The sequence below is a fragment of the Macaca mulatta genome, chromosome 14 (assembly GCF_049350105.2).
Source record: "Macaca mulatta isolate MMU2019108-1 chromosome 14, T2T-MMU8v2.0, whole genome shotgun sequence".
NCBI lineage: Eukaryota > Metazoa > Chordata > Mammalia > Primates > Cercopithecidae > Macaca > Macaca mulatta.
Window position 1 is genome coordinate 47,101,461 of NC_133419.1, and position 13,929 is coordinate 47,115,389.

At 43.6% G+C, this 13,929-nt stretch overlaps 2 protein-coding genes across 11 annotated transcripts in view; one reads left to right on the forward strand and one right to left on the reverse strand.

Annotated features, from left to right (window-relative positions):
- The window catches only part of GTF2H1 (general transcription factor IIH subunit 1), a 50,392-nt gene extending 45,941 nt beyond the window's left edge, over nucleotides 1–4,451 (reverse strand). Inside the window, exons 1-2 of one of the 2 annotated variants that reach the window (XM_015114688.3) lie at nucleotides 4,278–4,451; nucleotides 662–734 (exon numbers count right to left, since the gene is read on the reverse strand). The gene's annotated coding sequence lies outside the window, so the exon portion shown is untranslated. The remainder of the gene's footprint in view (nucleotides 1–661; nucleotides 735–4,277) is intronic. The other variant, XM_015114687.3, reaches the window with a different exon arrangement.
- A 360-nt stretch (nucleotides 4,452–4,811) lies between these two features.
- The window catches only part of HPS5 (HPS5 biogenesis of lysosomal organelles complex 2 subunit 2), a 45,501-nt gene continuing 36,383 nt past the window's right edge, over nucleotides 4,812–13,929 (forward strand). For 2 of the 9 annotated variants that reach the window (XM_015114679.3, XM_077963138.1), the window contains exons 1-2: nucleotides 4,812–5,073; nucleotides 9,071–9,227. In XM_015114679.3, coding sequence (XP_014970165.3) covers nucleotides 9,120–9,227 — 108 coding nt within the window. In that variant the 5' untranslated portion in view covers nucleotides 4,812–5,073; nucleotides 9,071–9,119. The remainder of the gene's footprint in view (nucleotides 5,074–9,070; nucleotides 9,228–13,929) is intronic. The other 7 variants (XM_015114678.3, XM_077963137.1, XM_077963136.1 and 4 more) reach the window with 5 other exon arrangements.

Sequence of the window (13,929 nt, forward strand, 5' to 3'; positions counted from 1 at the left end):
TTACAGGCACAAATAAAGTTTTAGCATTGGAAAATAATACAAAAACCTTTCTGAGTTGAGAAGGTAAAAAATGCATGAAGACAGAGAAACTGCAAAGTGGAGAATATATTAGAACTGACTATATCAACTGGGAAAAACATAACTTTTATTTTTTTTTTTGAGAAGGAGTCTTGCTCTGTCACCCAGGCTGGAATACAGTGGCATCATTTCAGCTTACTCCAACCTCCACCCTCCAGGTCCAAGTGATTCTCTTGCCTCAGTCTCCCAAATAGGTGGGATTACAGGCACGTGCCACCACGCCTCACTAATTTTTCTATTTTTAGTAGAGATGGGGTTTTGCCATTTTGGCCAGGCTGGTCTCAAACTCCTGACCTCAGGTGCTCTGCCCGCCTCAGCCTCCCAAAGTGCTGGGATTACAGGCGTGAGCCACTGCACCCAGCCATATCCTCTTATATATAACATATAAAACCATTTATATCAAAATTCATTTATGGGGAACTTTAAGAAATAAATCTGAGATAAATTACTGAACATTGGGCATAACTGATCAACTGTCTCACAGCTAATTTGCTTGGTAAATTTTCCTGGTCATCTGTAGCACCTCTAAATTGTTCAAAGACCAATTTCAGGAGGTTTAATAGAATCACTGGAGCTATCTTACAATGCCTTCTGTGATTTCCAGGTTTTTCTTGAGTGTATTCCTTGAGTGGCAAACACTTCTTCCCAGGAGAACGCTATAAGAGTCATAGAAATTCATAAAAATTATTGGTGTAGGCTACATTTAAACAGATCAGGTCAAAGAAGATCTGGCTTTACTAAAAGACTACTTACTTTATGAAACAGTCTGTTATAAGACTTCTTTATTTAAATATCTTCTTTACTTAGCAACATCTCTAGTAAAGGCATTAATTTATTTGCAGTTAAAAATGTATTTGTCTGAATCTAAATTCATATACCTTGCTCTGAGCCTTTGTACATTCTCTTCCTTTCCCATCAACTGGCTAACTTTCACTCATTTTTTTTTAGTCTATGTTAAGCTAAAGTTACCAGGTTAAAGTCTCCTATTATTTTCTTCATGGCACTTACTACAAAATAATTTTTAATGTAATTCTTTTAATGTATACATCCCCTGACAGACTTCAAGCTTCATAAGGGAGTGCAGAGGCCACATATATTGGGTTCTCTGTAACACGGCACTCAGTAATACAGTGTTTGGCCTACAGGAAGAGTCCAAGAAATATCAATGACATCATTTAAGATCTTGCTGTTAAAAGAATACAATCTTTTGGTAAGACATAAAACGAAACCTCTGCATATACATCCTTGCCTAAACTCCAAGAACCACTATAGTTCTCAATTCACAGATCAATGTATCATTTCTCATAGAGATTCTAATAACTAGATCTTGCACTTAAAAGGGAACAGTGATAGGGAAGAATTTGAACTGGCTGAACACAAACCTTTACATTACTGCACCTCTGCATTTCCATTACCTACACCCCCTTTTCCAATGTGCAAGAGATAAATGGAGGAGAGGAGATAGGGAGCAACAAGTGAAAGACAAATCATCCTCTGAAAGGAGGATTACTAGAGAGCACTGTTACATCTGCCAGCATACAAAAACGGAGATTTGGAATGCCGCTTGCCATCAAGCAATCCAAAAGTATTTTAACAATTCAGCATTAAAGGGAATAACTTTGTAAGTATGCAAAGAGTGACCAAAATGTACTGTTTTAAGGATAACTTCACAGACAAGGAAGATATTAAGGAGAATAACTGATGTGGCAATTTTAGGACTGAGCACTTGCACATTTTACAGCAGTGCAGGGAAGAGGCAGGAGGAGGAAAATGCGACAGATGCATGACAGAGGAAAATATGCTCATATCTACTAATACTGCATGCTGACAAAAGCATATTACCAAAATTGAGAGAAGAGTAATCAGTTGGTAATCAAAGTGGTGAAAAGAGGAACTACTAGGTCAATGGCTGATACTGCCACCCTGAAAGCAGGAAAGAGAAAGGAAGGGCGCAAAGACATCTCTATCAGCAGTATCCATAAGGCAGAGATAAATGGTAGCCAAAACGCTAGGAAAGCTCAAGGGATGCCAGAAAACATTCTGATGGTAGGGAATAAAATAGCATAGAGAAGCAGGTTATCAGAGGGCAGGACACACGGTACCAGCAAGAAGTTACAAGCCTTGAGAGCAGTACACACAGGAAGCATTCACAATCGAGGACTGGTGCTGGTCCCTGGTAGCCGGCTTCACTACTTTTAACTGATTCTTCTCGCACACTGCACCAATTTTCCTAGTATTTTTCAAAAGACCTCTCTGAATTTGCTTTGGTTTTTTCCCCACATTTGTACCGCAATGTGCATTTAATATTACTTAGGAGAGACTCAAACGTACCAATCTGCTGCACTGCTACAAGTCGGCTGAGTGGCCTGGTCAACATAGTGAAATCCCGTCTCTACTAAAAATACAAAAATTAGCCAGGCGTGGTGGCATGCGCCTCGGTCCCAGCCACTCAGGAGGCAGAGGCAGGAGAAGCCCTTGAACCCGGGAGGTGGAGGCTGCAGTAAGCCGAGATCGCGCCATTGCACTCCAGCCTGGGCAACAAGGGCAAAACTCCGTCTCAGAAAAAAAAAAAAAAAAAAAGTCGACTGAGTGAGGATAGCAGACCATCTCTTTTTTCTCCTTTCTGAATGAGGGGCTTAAGCCTACTAACAGGTACAAAGTTCTCTCCAGAGTCTAGTCCTTCTGTGAGCCAAAGGTCTGCTACTAGAGGTTACCTTCCCTGCAGTTGTGACCTCTCCATCTCAACTGCTCTGGTCTTTTCTTTTTTTTGACAGGGAGTCTCCCTCTGTTGCCCAGGCTGGAGTGCAGTGACTCCAGCTTGCTCACTGCAAGCTCTGCCTCCCGGGTTCACGCCATTCTCCCGCCTCAGCCTCCGGAGTAGCTGGGACTACAGGGACCCGCCACCACGCCGGCTAGATTGTTTTGTATTTTTAGTAGAGACGGGGTTTCACCGTGTTAGCCAGGATGGTCTCGATCTCCTGACCTCATGATCCGCCCGCCTTGGCCTCCCAAAGTGCTGGGATTACAGGCGTGAGCCACCGCGCCCGGCTGGTTTTGTCTTCTAAAAAATCTTAAGTTTGGCAACTTGGGCTTAATTACCTAAGTCCAGTTCAGTGGTTTTCAAACTGTGTTCCAAGGAGATGCCTCTAGGATATAGGCGAAGTGGAGTGGTGGGGCCTGGCTCTCTTAAACTTAGTTCCACCAGAGCATGCTGCTTTTTATATATTGGGTTCCAGGTAAAAATTCATGGGGAGAAATTGTTCCACTCCTTTAAAACGTTTGAAAATCACAAGTCTGGATATTGGTTTGTATGGAGTCAATACTCACTGCAAAGCATATTTCATTCAAACCACTGTTGTTTTTTTTTGTTTGTTTTTAAGACCTGGTCTTCGAATGGACAAAAGGTGTATTTTTTATACCTCCTTTCCCCGTCCCCATTTTACTGACGCTAAAAGGAGAGTTTAGGAGCCATTTGGGGCCAGGCACTGTGGCTCATGCCTATAATTCTAGCGCTTTGGGAGGTCTAGGCAGGAGAATCGCTTGAGCCCAGGAATTCGAGGTTACAGTGAGCTATTATCACGGCACTGCATTCCAGCCAGGACGACGGAGCAAGACCGTGTCTCTTTAAAAAAAAAAAGTCACCTCCTTATTCAATTTGGCCTTTGAGAACACTGGGGGATATACAAAACAATTATGTGTATATCCAGGTACTCACGGTCTATTTTTCATCATTTCACCACAACCAAATGACCAAAACTAGGAATGTGTGGACTGGCCCATGTGTTAAGAAGGTTTTTAAGAGAGGTAAGATTGACAGGTGGAAGCAAAAGGTGTGCAGACACCAAGGTGAGAGCTTTTCTCTTACAGAATACCAGACTCAACAGCACATTTCCTGACGGGAAGGGCTTCTCTGTCTGGGAGAGGCCTCCACTTCATTCTCATAAGCCAAATCTGATCCTGGCTTTGGGTAAACCTGCTCTCAGTGGAAGAGCAAGCTTCCTTTAGACAAGTAGATTAGGGGTCGCCTCTTCCTCGCCTCGGGGTAAGGGCAAACAAGACGGTAGGTTTGGGCGTTGGGAGGACGCCGACAGCGACGCTGGGAAAAGGGGTAGAATCCACGCCGTCCTGCGGCCCCCAGGCCTGTCAGATCCTCACCCGCCCACCCACCCGCCCGCCCGCATTCTTCGGTCCAAACTTACCAGGTAGAAGCCACAACTCCAGACAGGAAGTAACTAACTGGGTTGGATCTGGTCGAGTTCCGCTGCGCTTCTTAGAGCCGCTGCTGGGAAGAAGCTGAAACCCAGTGGCTGCAGGAGTTGCCACCGCCTCTGTTACTGGGGGGTCTCGGCTCCATCGCTGGCTGCGAGGAGTCCGAGGGCACGTGACCGGAAGTAGCAAGGCGGGCCCTAGGCACGTGACTCAAGAGCGCGGCCGCCATGACACCTTCCGCTAGTTCCCTCCCTCCCCCACGGTTTCCCGCCTGTTTCGTTTCCTCTCTCCGGTTTCGAGCGGCGAAGGGTCCTGGGATCCTGGCCGGCCCAACCATTTGGCCTAGAGCTCCTGTGGTTCCAGTCGGCGCCGTGTCTTCAGCCCGCAACGGCCCTCCGGCTCCAGGCCGTAGAGAGCGTAATCGCGACCGCGACCTGAGGGGGAGGGACTACGCGCAAGCAGGGGGCGTGACCCGTCACGTGATGAGGAAGTGCCGTTAGTAGCGTTGTCTCGGGTCCGCGGCTCTCCTGGATGACGTCAGCAAGGAAGGGGAGGAACGGGAGGTGAGACTGAAGTGCATGTTCTGCTGTTAGTGGGCGGTGAATTCCCCGGCGCTAAGTCGGAAGCCAAGATCCGATCCACTGAGAGCTGCGAGGTACTGGCCTGGATGTGGTGGAGCTGGGTTGGGACCTCCGGGCTGCTGGTCTGTGAGCCTGGCTTTGAAAATTGGTTACTGGGTCTCCTCTCAAGAGATCTCAAGATATTAAAGTTACTGCTGTTAAAAAGGTAGTAGTTCCACTAGGCAAGGAACTTTTTGTGGGCAGGGATTGTATTTTGTTCATCCTTGTGTCTCTAGCGGTGTGTTCAGGTCCTGGAACATAGAAGGCACTCGAATGTTGAATGAATGAATGTATGAATGAGTCAGTCGCCATTTGTCTGAGGCAGAGAGTTGTTTTCTGATCATTTCTTCTTAGAAAGATCCCCTTGTGAAAATGAGACAGTCGGCAACTTCTCCTTCTCATTTCTTCAGTTTTTGCTCTCGTATTTCTTTCTCGTCTTTTCTTCCACGCACCTACTGGGGCAAAAGAGAACATATTTGCATTTGATGTGTGAGCAACAAACACTGAACTATTTTACGATAATGGGAAGATGATGAGATTTGGATTCAGGAGACGTGTATTCTAATCTCAGATATACCATTGATGAGCTCTGTGGTCCTTGGGCAAGCCAGTCTTCCAAAAGTTGTTTCATTTACTTTGGTTAAGCATTTGTCGTCAACTTGTATGTTCTTAGTTTTTGGTAGAGTCACTTCACAGAAGTAACATTTAAACTCAGCTTTGCAGAAAGATAGGGTTTTGGTAAATGGGGGAAGATTCCAAAAACATCATGTTTTAAACCATGGAGGCACAGCAAGTTTATAGAATGAAAGAGAAAAAAAAGAGTTGAGTCCAATGTAGTTGGAAATAGGAGAGAGGTTAAGATGGGAAATGAAGAAATAGAGCTATTGAAGGCTTGTACAGTATTAAGTACATACTTTTAAAACTTTATTGTGGAAAATTTCAAACGTAGACAAAAGTAGGATAATAAAATGAACCCTCATGTACACTTAACGCAACTTGGGCAATTATCAGCATTCTGCTGTTCCTGTTTATACTGTTTGTACATTTCTAGGTACTTTTTGTATCCGTTGTTGCATTTGATTAATAGCAGCTTTCAATTTGAGCTCAGTTCTACTGTATGTAGCTACTGGCTAAGAAGATTTTGTTTATGTAAACAATTTCTTTGGGTTTTAGTTGACCACTTGCTCTGTTGAATCAACGGTGTAACACGGCCACTTAAACACAACTAATACTATTTTAGGTTGTAATATAGAAACTTAGTGTCTAGATCCAGGAAGTTAGTGTTTCTACTCTATTCTGGGCTCATCCAACTGCTTAAGGAGTATTATGCTCAGCACTAGGCACCTCATTTTTAGACAAACTAAAGTACCTCTGTAGAAGGTTGACTGGAACAGAGGGTTGGAAAATGTCATGTCAGGAGTGATGGAGGAACTGGGAATGTTAAATTTTTAGAAGACCTGATAAGACTTTTGAAATACAGAAGGATTGTTTTGGAAAGAGACAGCTCATTCCTTTCAACTATAGAAGCTACATACAAATAGGAATAATGGTAGAGCTATAAGTGATCAGGCTTCAGCACAGTATTAAAAAGAACCTTTTAACAGTGAGCCCTGTGGAGGACTGGAGTTGGCAGCTTCATGAGAGTGAGTGATTTCTTTCCATTGCTGAAAGTGTTCGGGGACCTAGGGCAAAACTAATTTCTGAATTAGGTGGACATGTTCACTGAATTACCTATGAACCTGTCTCCATGTTGAGAATTCTAGGAAGTAGGGCTCATGTGGGATCTTGAAAGCTGGATACATTTGGGTAAGAAGATCTGGAGGGGAAGCAGTCATTTCAGGGAGAGTAAACATAAATGCGTAAAGTTAGAGTTGGTTTAACACTGTCATCCAGCAGCTTGTCTGAGAACTGGCATTGCTTATGCTGTTTTTATTGTCAGTTCTCATTTCTGTTAAATTCTTTTTTTCTTTTCAGTAGAACTTACTAGGTGTGTTCCCCTCCCCACCCCACCCCCACCCCCATTATATTATAACTTGCAGGACATTCTCTTTTCACCGAGATTAAGGCAAAATGACCTATCTACTTTGGAGTTTCTTTCAAGATCACACGTAGAGGAGACACTATGATATTATCATTCCTTTCCATCTCTTGGATCCTGTACTGTGTTTTTCTTGTATTTTCAGTCCCTTTCGTTTTAGAGTCTACTTTTAGCTACTACCTACAAATCTGTTGAAGAGTCTCCCCAATAATAAAGTCCAGAGAGGTTTTCTCCTTTTCCACCAGACTTCTCGAGTAAGTGAAATGTTTTATCCTCATTTTCATACCGCCCACCCCTTTTCTCAAATCTTTGTTTTCTAGCATCTAACCACCCACAGCACTTTACAGAAATTATGCGACCTCCCAACACCAAATTCTTCAGTTCCTTTCTGTTGCCTGCCAAGTTAAGTGCAGGCTCTTTGGTTTGAAATTCAAAGTGTTTTGTAACTTGGGCCCAAATTATGATTCCAGCTTTGTCTTTCGTTATTCCATTGCTTGTATCCTATGTTTCAGTCAAAGACTAAATTTGTATGCTCCTAGTATATTCTGCATTTTTTTCTTCTCTATATATTTGCACGTTGCTGCCCTACCTGCTACCCTTTCCCTTTTCCTTGAGATAAAAGCGTAGTCAGCATCAGTACTACTTTCCTTAGAGAGTTTTCTTCGGTTCGCTGTAATTCAGTGTGATCCCTCTGTCCTGTAAAGTTCTAACAAAGCAGTTTGCTTATGTTTCCCTCATAAGATGTGTGTGTGTGTGTGTGTGTGTGTGTGTGTGTGTGTGTGTGTGTGTGTTATTTGTCTTTTTCTCTCTATTATAAACTGACTGACTTCTGGAATTATTTTACTCGTCTTTTTTTACCACTGTGCCTGATACTTTACTAGGTACTGAATAAAATGAATGAGTGAAAAGAATGAGGGAAGATTTTCTTAGATCAATAATTCTCAAATATTTTGAGTACAGGCATGTGAAAACTTTTTTTTTTTTTCCTGAACATCGTTCTCCTTGCAGAGGTCAAGCTGTATTAGGAACAGTGTTACTAGCAGAAAATCAGATTGTGTTATATGTGTGCAATAAAAAACGTTATAGTCTTCGTTTTGCCACTAGAAAGTATGTTCTTTGAGGGTTAGAACTTTATCATATCTAGGACCTAGAATAATGGCTGGCACTTAGGTGGGTGCTCAGTACAAATCTGTTGAATAAATGAGTGATTGAATATATATGTTTCTGGAAAAAAAGTCAAAAACATAAAGCATGAACAAAAAACGAGAATATATAAACAGTTTATGAATTTTTCTGTTGTATTAATTTGCTTTCTAAATTTGGCAGGTAACAAGTGATTGAGAAAAGTTGTAATTTATGGGGAGAATTTTCTTTTCTTTTTTTCTTGAGATTGCTGCAATTGGACATAAAAGTGCATTTGAGAGTAGGTGAACACAAAAACTCTTGTGTTACTTTACAAAGTCCTCCCTGGTTATTTGGCATTTGTTACCTTGCATTCTTATCCCTGTTCTGTCCTATCTAGTCTCTTTTGTTGCAGCTCTTTATTTTTCTTTGTGCTCTATTTCCCTATACCTTCTCACTTAGATCTGTTCATTCATTCACCTCACTTACTAAGCACCTGCTAGGTTGGAGAGAGAAGTCTAGTGGCCTATTCCTATTAAGCACTGTTAAATTGTTAGCTGATAACTGTAGGGTTTGCTGATAACACTTAATAAGTTGAGACCTTTATGGAAGATTGCATTTTAATGAAAGAGTCCTAAAGACAGAAGATTTACTACTCATAGAAACACAGCAGCAGGGTTACTGTTTTGCCTCAGAGGAGATAGGCCAATTTTCCTAAATCCTACTCTGCTTATTCTGCTTATTCACACTGTTAGATAATAGAGGGGGATAGGATTATGGAGGGCCTTGAGAATCTGTACCTGCTACTCTGGGAGTTTTAGAGTCAGGGAATGACACAATGTCAACACACCGTGACATACAATGTTACTTGTATGTGTTTTCTTTCTAAGTACCTGTATAGTGGGGACTTTCTCATGTTTCATTATGTTCCCCACGTATTTGTTAAATGCATGTTAAATGAATGGAGGGCTTCTTAAATTATATTTTTGTGGATTTTATTCAGGTAAGGAATACTGTATCTATCATTCAACAAGTTTCAGCTTTCTGGCTAAATGACTTTTGTGCCAGTGATACCAGAGTCCTACAGCCATGTTCTTGCAGAGTTTGAATCTCTGGATCCATTACTGTCAGCCCTGCGGCTGGACTCCAGTCGTCTAAAGGTGAATTTATTGATCCTTGTATCAGTTTCATTTTCATGTACTCTTTGTTACTGTGCCCCTACCCTCTAGTTCCTTAATGTTTTATGGAATCTTGGGTGTTCTTACCTGTCCTAGTCATACTTTCGTGGGGAGAAAAAAAGAAAATAAACTTTTTATCTGAGGAATGTGAGCCCCTTTAAATTATCAGGCCAAGGCTGGGTGTGGTGGCTCACACCTGTAATTCCAACACTTTGGGAGGCTGAGGTGGGAGAATCGCTTGAGGCAAGGAGTTCAAGACCAGCCTGGCCAACATGGCAAAACTCTGTCTCTACTAAAAATACAAAAATTAGCTGGGCAAGGTGGCATGCGCCTGTAATCCTAGGTATTCGGGAGGCTGAGGCATGAGAATCACTTGAACTCTGGAGGTGGAGGTTGCAGTGAGCCGAGGTCATGCCACTGCACTGTAGCCTGGGCAACAAAGTGAGACTGTCTCAAGAAAAAAAAAATTGTCAGGCCCAGAGAAGCATTGGAGTGAAACAGCAGTCTTTTATCACTCTTTTTTTTTTTTTTTTGAGACGGAGTCTCGCTCTGTCACCCAGGCTAGAGTGTAGTGACACGATCTTGACTCACTGTAAGCTCCGCCTCCTGGGTTCTCGCCATTCTCTTGCCTCAGCCTACCGAGTAACTGGGACTACAGGCACCCACCACCACGCCTGGCTAATTTTTTTGTATTTTTAGTAGAGACAGGGTTTCACCAGGTTAGCCAGGATGGTCTTGATCTCCTGACCTTGTGATCCGCCCGCCTTGGCCTCCCAAAGTGCTGGGATTACAGGTCTTATCACTCTTGTTTGAGCTAATTAATTACCTCTTGAAGCTACTTGCTATGTGGGCACTAGACTAACTGACACCAAGTAGTGATAAAATGCAGTATACCTTATACTTCAAAAGTGTATAGCCAATCACTAATCAATGTTATTGCTGTAAGCCCATGAGAATTCCTGACAAACAGCCTCTTCTGAGAACTTGAGTTTCTTGTTTTCCAGAGCATTCACCAAGGCAACTTGGAAGTGTGTCCTAGGCTGCAGTCCTCAAACTTGGCCCAGATAAACTCGATGTTAATTTGGCCTCAACTTCTTCCTTTTAGGTTGACACTTTACATAGAGGTATAATTTTCTTTTCTTTTTTTTTTTTTTTGAGACGGAGTCTCGCTCTGTCACCCGGGCTGGAGTGCAGTGGCCGGATCTCAGCTCACTGCAAGCTCCGCCTCCCGGGTTCACGCCATTCTCCTGCCTCAGCCTCCCAAGTAGCTGGGACTACAAGCGCCCGCCACCTCGCCCGGCTAGTTTTTGTATTTTTTAGTAGAGACGGGGTTTCACCGTGTTAGCCAGGATGGTCTCGATCTCCTGACCTCGTGATCCGCCCGTCTCGGCCTCCCAAAGTGCTGGGATTACAGGCTTGAGCCACCGCGCCCGGCCAGAGGTATAATTTTCATAGCTCTTTCTTGATTTATTTTTTGAGCTATCTTTTGAATTCTAATTTACCGTCCCTGGAAACCCTGATACTGACTTGCTTCATTTTCCCCTGTTAGTGTTGCTGTCTTCTCTCAGAAGCTAATGTATTTGATTGAAAATAAAATGGTATAAATGAGTATATCCCACAAAGACCAAAAGAAAACTGTCCCTTCACCCTCTGAAGGTTTGCTGAAAATCAACTAATACAAGTAAGATTAATAGGAGAAAAGGCATATAAAATCTTCTTTTCTTTTTTTTTTTTTTTCCTTTTGAAACAGGTTCTCTTTGTTGCCTGTACCTGAGTGCAATGGGGAGATCCTAGCTCACTGTAACCTCAAACTTCTGGGTTCAAGTAATCCTCCTGCCTCATCCTTCTGAGTACCTGGGACTAAACATACTCGACACCATGCCAGGCTAATTTTAAAAAAGTTTTTGTAGAGATGGGGTCTTGCTATGTTGCCCACACTGGAGTACAGTGGTGAGACCATAGCTCATGATAGCATCTAACTCCTGGCCGCAAGCAATCCTGTGCCTTGGCCTTTGGCCTCCCCAAAGCACTGGGGTAACAGGAGTGAGCCACCATGCCTGGCTGTATGTACCCTCTTTCATAGGGAAGTGGGGATATGGAGAATGTAGATGATTGTTCTGAGTAGCAATAAATCATTAGGGAGAATGAATAGACCTAGCAAGTGGGAGGCAGACATGGGAAAGTGAGGGATGGAGCTGCATAGGAACAATCAGGTAAAATCCCCCGGATGAACTCTTGGAGCTGCCTTCAGAAGAATAAATGAAAAGTCTATCTGGGCATGATGATCACTCCCAGTCTCTTCTCTAGTGGTTGATCTTTCCTGGTAATTTGATGAGATCCCTAGGGAAAGTGTTTAGGACAATTGCATTTCTTTTGGAAGGAAGCTTTCCCTCCCTCCCTCCCTCCCTCCCTCCCTCCCTTCCTTCCTTCCTTCCTTCCCTCCCTTTCCTTTCCTTCTTTCTTTCCTTCCCTTTCCTTCCTTCCTTTCTTTCCTTCCTTTCTTCCTTTCTTTTCTTTTCTTTTCTTTTCTTTTCTTTTCTTTTCTTTTCTTTTCTTTTCTTTTCTTTTCTTTCTTTTTTGAGATAGAATCTCATTCCCTTGCCCAGGCTGGAGTGCAGTGGCACGATCTTGGCTCACTGCAACCTCTACTTCCTGGGTTCAAGTGAGTCTTGTGCCGCAGCCTCCCTAGTAGCTGGGATTACAGGCACCTGCCGCCATGCCCGGCTAATTTTTGTATTTTTAGTAGAGACGGAGTTTCACCATGTTGGCCAGGCTCGTCTCAAACTCCTGGCCTCAGACAATCCTCCTGCCTCCTCCCAAAGAGCTGGGATTACAGGCATGAGCCACTGAGCCTGTACCTTTTGGAAAGAGGCTTTCTTGGTCAGATAAGGAAATTCCTATGGAGAGAGTCCCTCTCTGTGCTTGGTGGAGAGGTGGAAACGAGACAAGGTTAAAGGGACTTTGATTTTGAGGCAACTTCTGAGAACTGTCAGCGTGTCAAAGCTCCATATTTTGGGGTATTGGTTGCTGAGCCCCAATAACCCCATTACATTTTGAATAACATGAATCATTGCAGTTATACTACGGTCATTCCAAAACAGGGAGTCTGGTGTAACCCTCATTTTAGGGAGCAAAGCAAAAGTTAGTTCGCTCTGGGCAGAATGTCGACCTAAGAGGAAGAAGCTGAGGCAAGTGCCCTGGCTTCGTGGTTCACACCTGTAATCCCAATAATTTAGGAGGCAGAAGTGGGAGGATTGCTTGAGCTCAGGAGTTTGAGACCAGCTTGGGCAACATGGCAAAATCCCATCTTTACAAAAAATACAAAAATTAGCTGGACATGGTGGTGGGCACCTGTGGTCCCAGCTACTCAGAAGGCTGAGTTGGGAGGATTGCTTGAGCCAGGGAGGTTGAGGCTACAGTGAGCTGTGATCGCTCCACTGCATTCCAGCTTGGGTGACACAGCAAGACCCTATCTCAAAAGGAGTAAAAAAACCCAAAAAACAAAACAGACAAAGGCAAAAATAATATAAGCAGACAGTTTATTAGGGCCAAGCTTGAGGATTACAACCTGGGAACATAGATAAAAGTTGTTTTAAATATACACTTTAATTAGCAGCAGTTACAAGTGGTTTTTTTTTGTTTTTTGTTTTTTGTTTTTTTTTTTTGAGATGGAGTTGTGCTCTGTTGCCCAGGATGGAGTACAGTGGCACCATCTCAGCTCTCTGTAAACTCTGCCTCCTGGTTTCAAGTGATTCTCATGCCTCAGCCACCAGAGAGGCTAGGATTACAGGTGTGTACCACCATGCCTGGCTAATTTTTGAATTTTTAGTGGAGACGGGGTTTTGCCATATTGGCCAGGCTGTTCTCAAACACCTGGCCTCAAGTAATACGCCCGCCTCAGCCTCCCAACGTGCTGGGTGATTATTTTTTGAAACGGATGGTGGGGCAAGGGGTGGTGCAGTCTTACTGTGTTGCCCAAGCTGGAGTACAGTGGCTATTCACAGTCATCATAGCTGAGTCATAGCACACTGCAGTGCACTGTAGCCTTGAACTGGTGTCAGGCAGTCTTCTTGCCTCAGCCTCTCAAGTAACTGGGACTATAGGCATGCACCACACCACATGGCCTGACTAATTTTTGTAAATTTCTTAGAGATAGGGTTTCATTATGTTGCTGTGACTGGTCTCAAACTCCTGGGCTCCGGCAGTCCTTCAGCCTTGGCCTCCCAAAGTACTGGAATTATAGGCATGAGCTACCGCACCAGGCCTTTTTTTTTGAAATGGCATCTAGCTCTGTCTCCAGGCTGGAGTTCAGTGGCGCAATCTTGGCTCACTGCAACCTCCGTCTCCTGGGTTCAGGTGATTCTACTGCCTCAGCCTCCCAAGTAGCTGGGATTAAAGGTGCACACTGCCACACTCAGCTAATTTTTGTACTTTTAGTAGAGATAGGGTTTCACCTTATTGGCCAGGATGGTCTCGATCTCCTAACCTCGTGACCCTCCTACCTCGGCCTCCCAAAGTGCTGGGATTACAGGCGTGAGCTGCTGTGCCTGGCCTGGATTTCTTAAAAATAAAAAATTTTAATTTAGGGCTGGGATCTTATTCTGTTGCTCAGTCTGGTCTCGAACTTCTGACCCCCCAAAGTGTTGGGATTATAGGCGTGAGCCACCTTGTCCAGCCCAAGTGG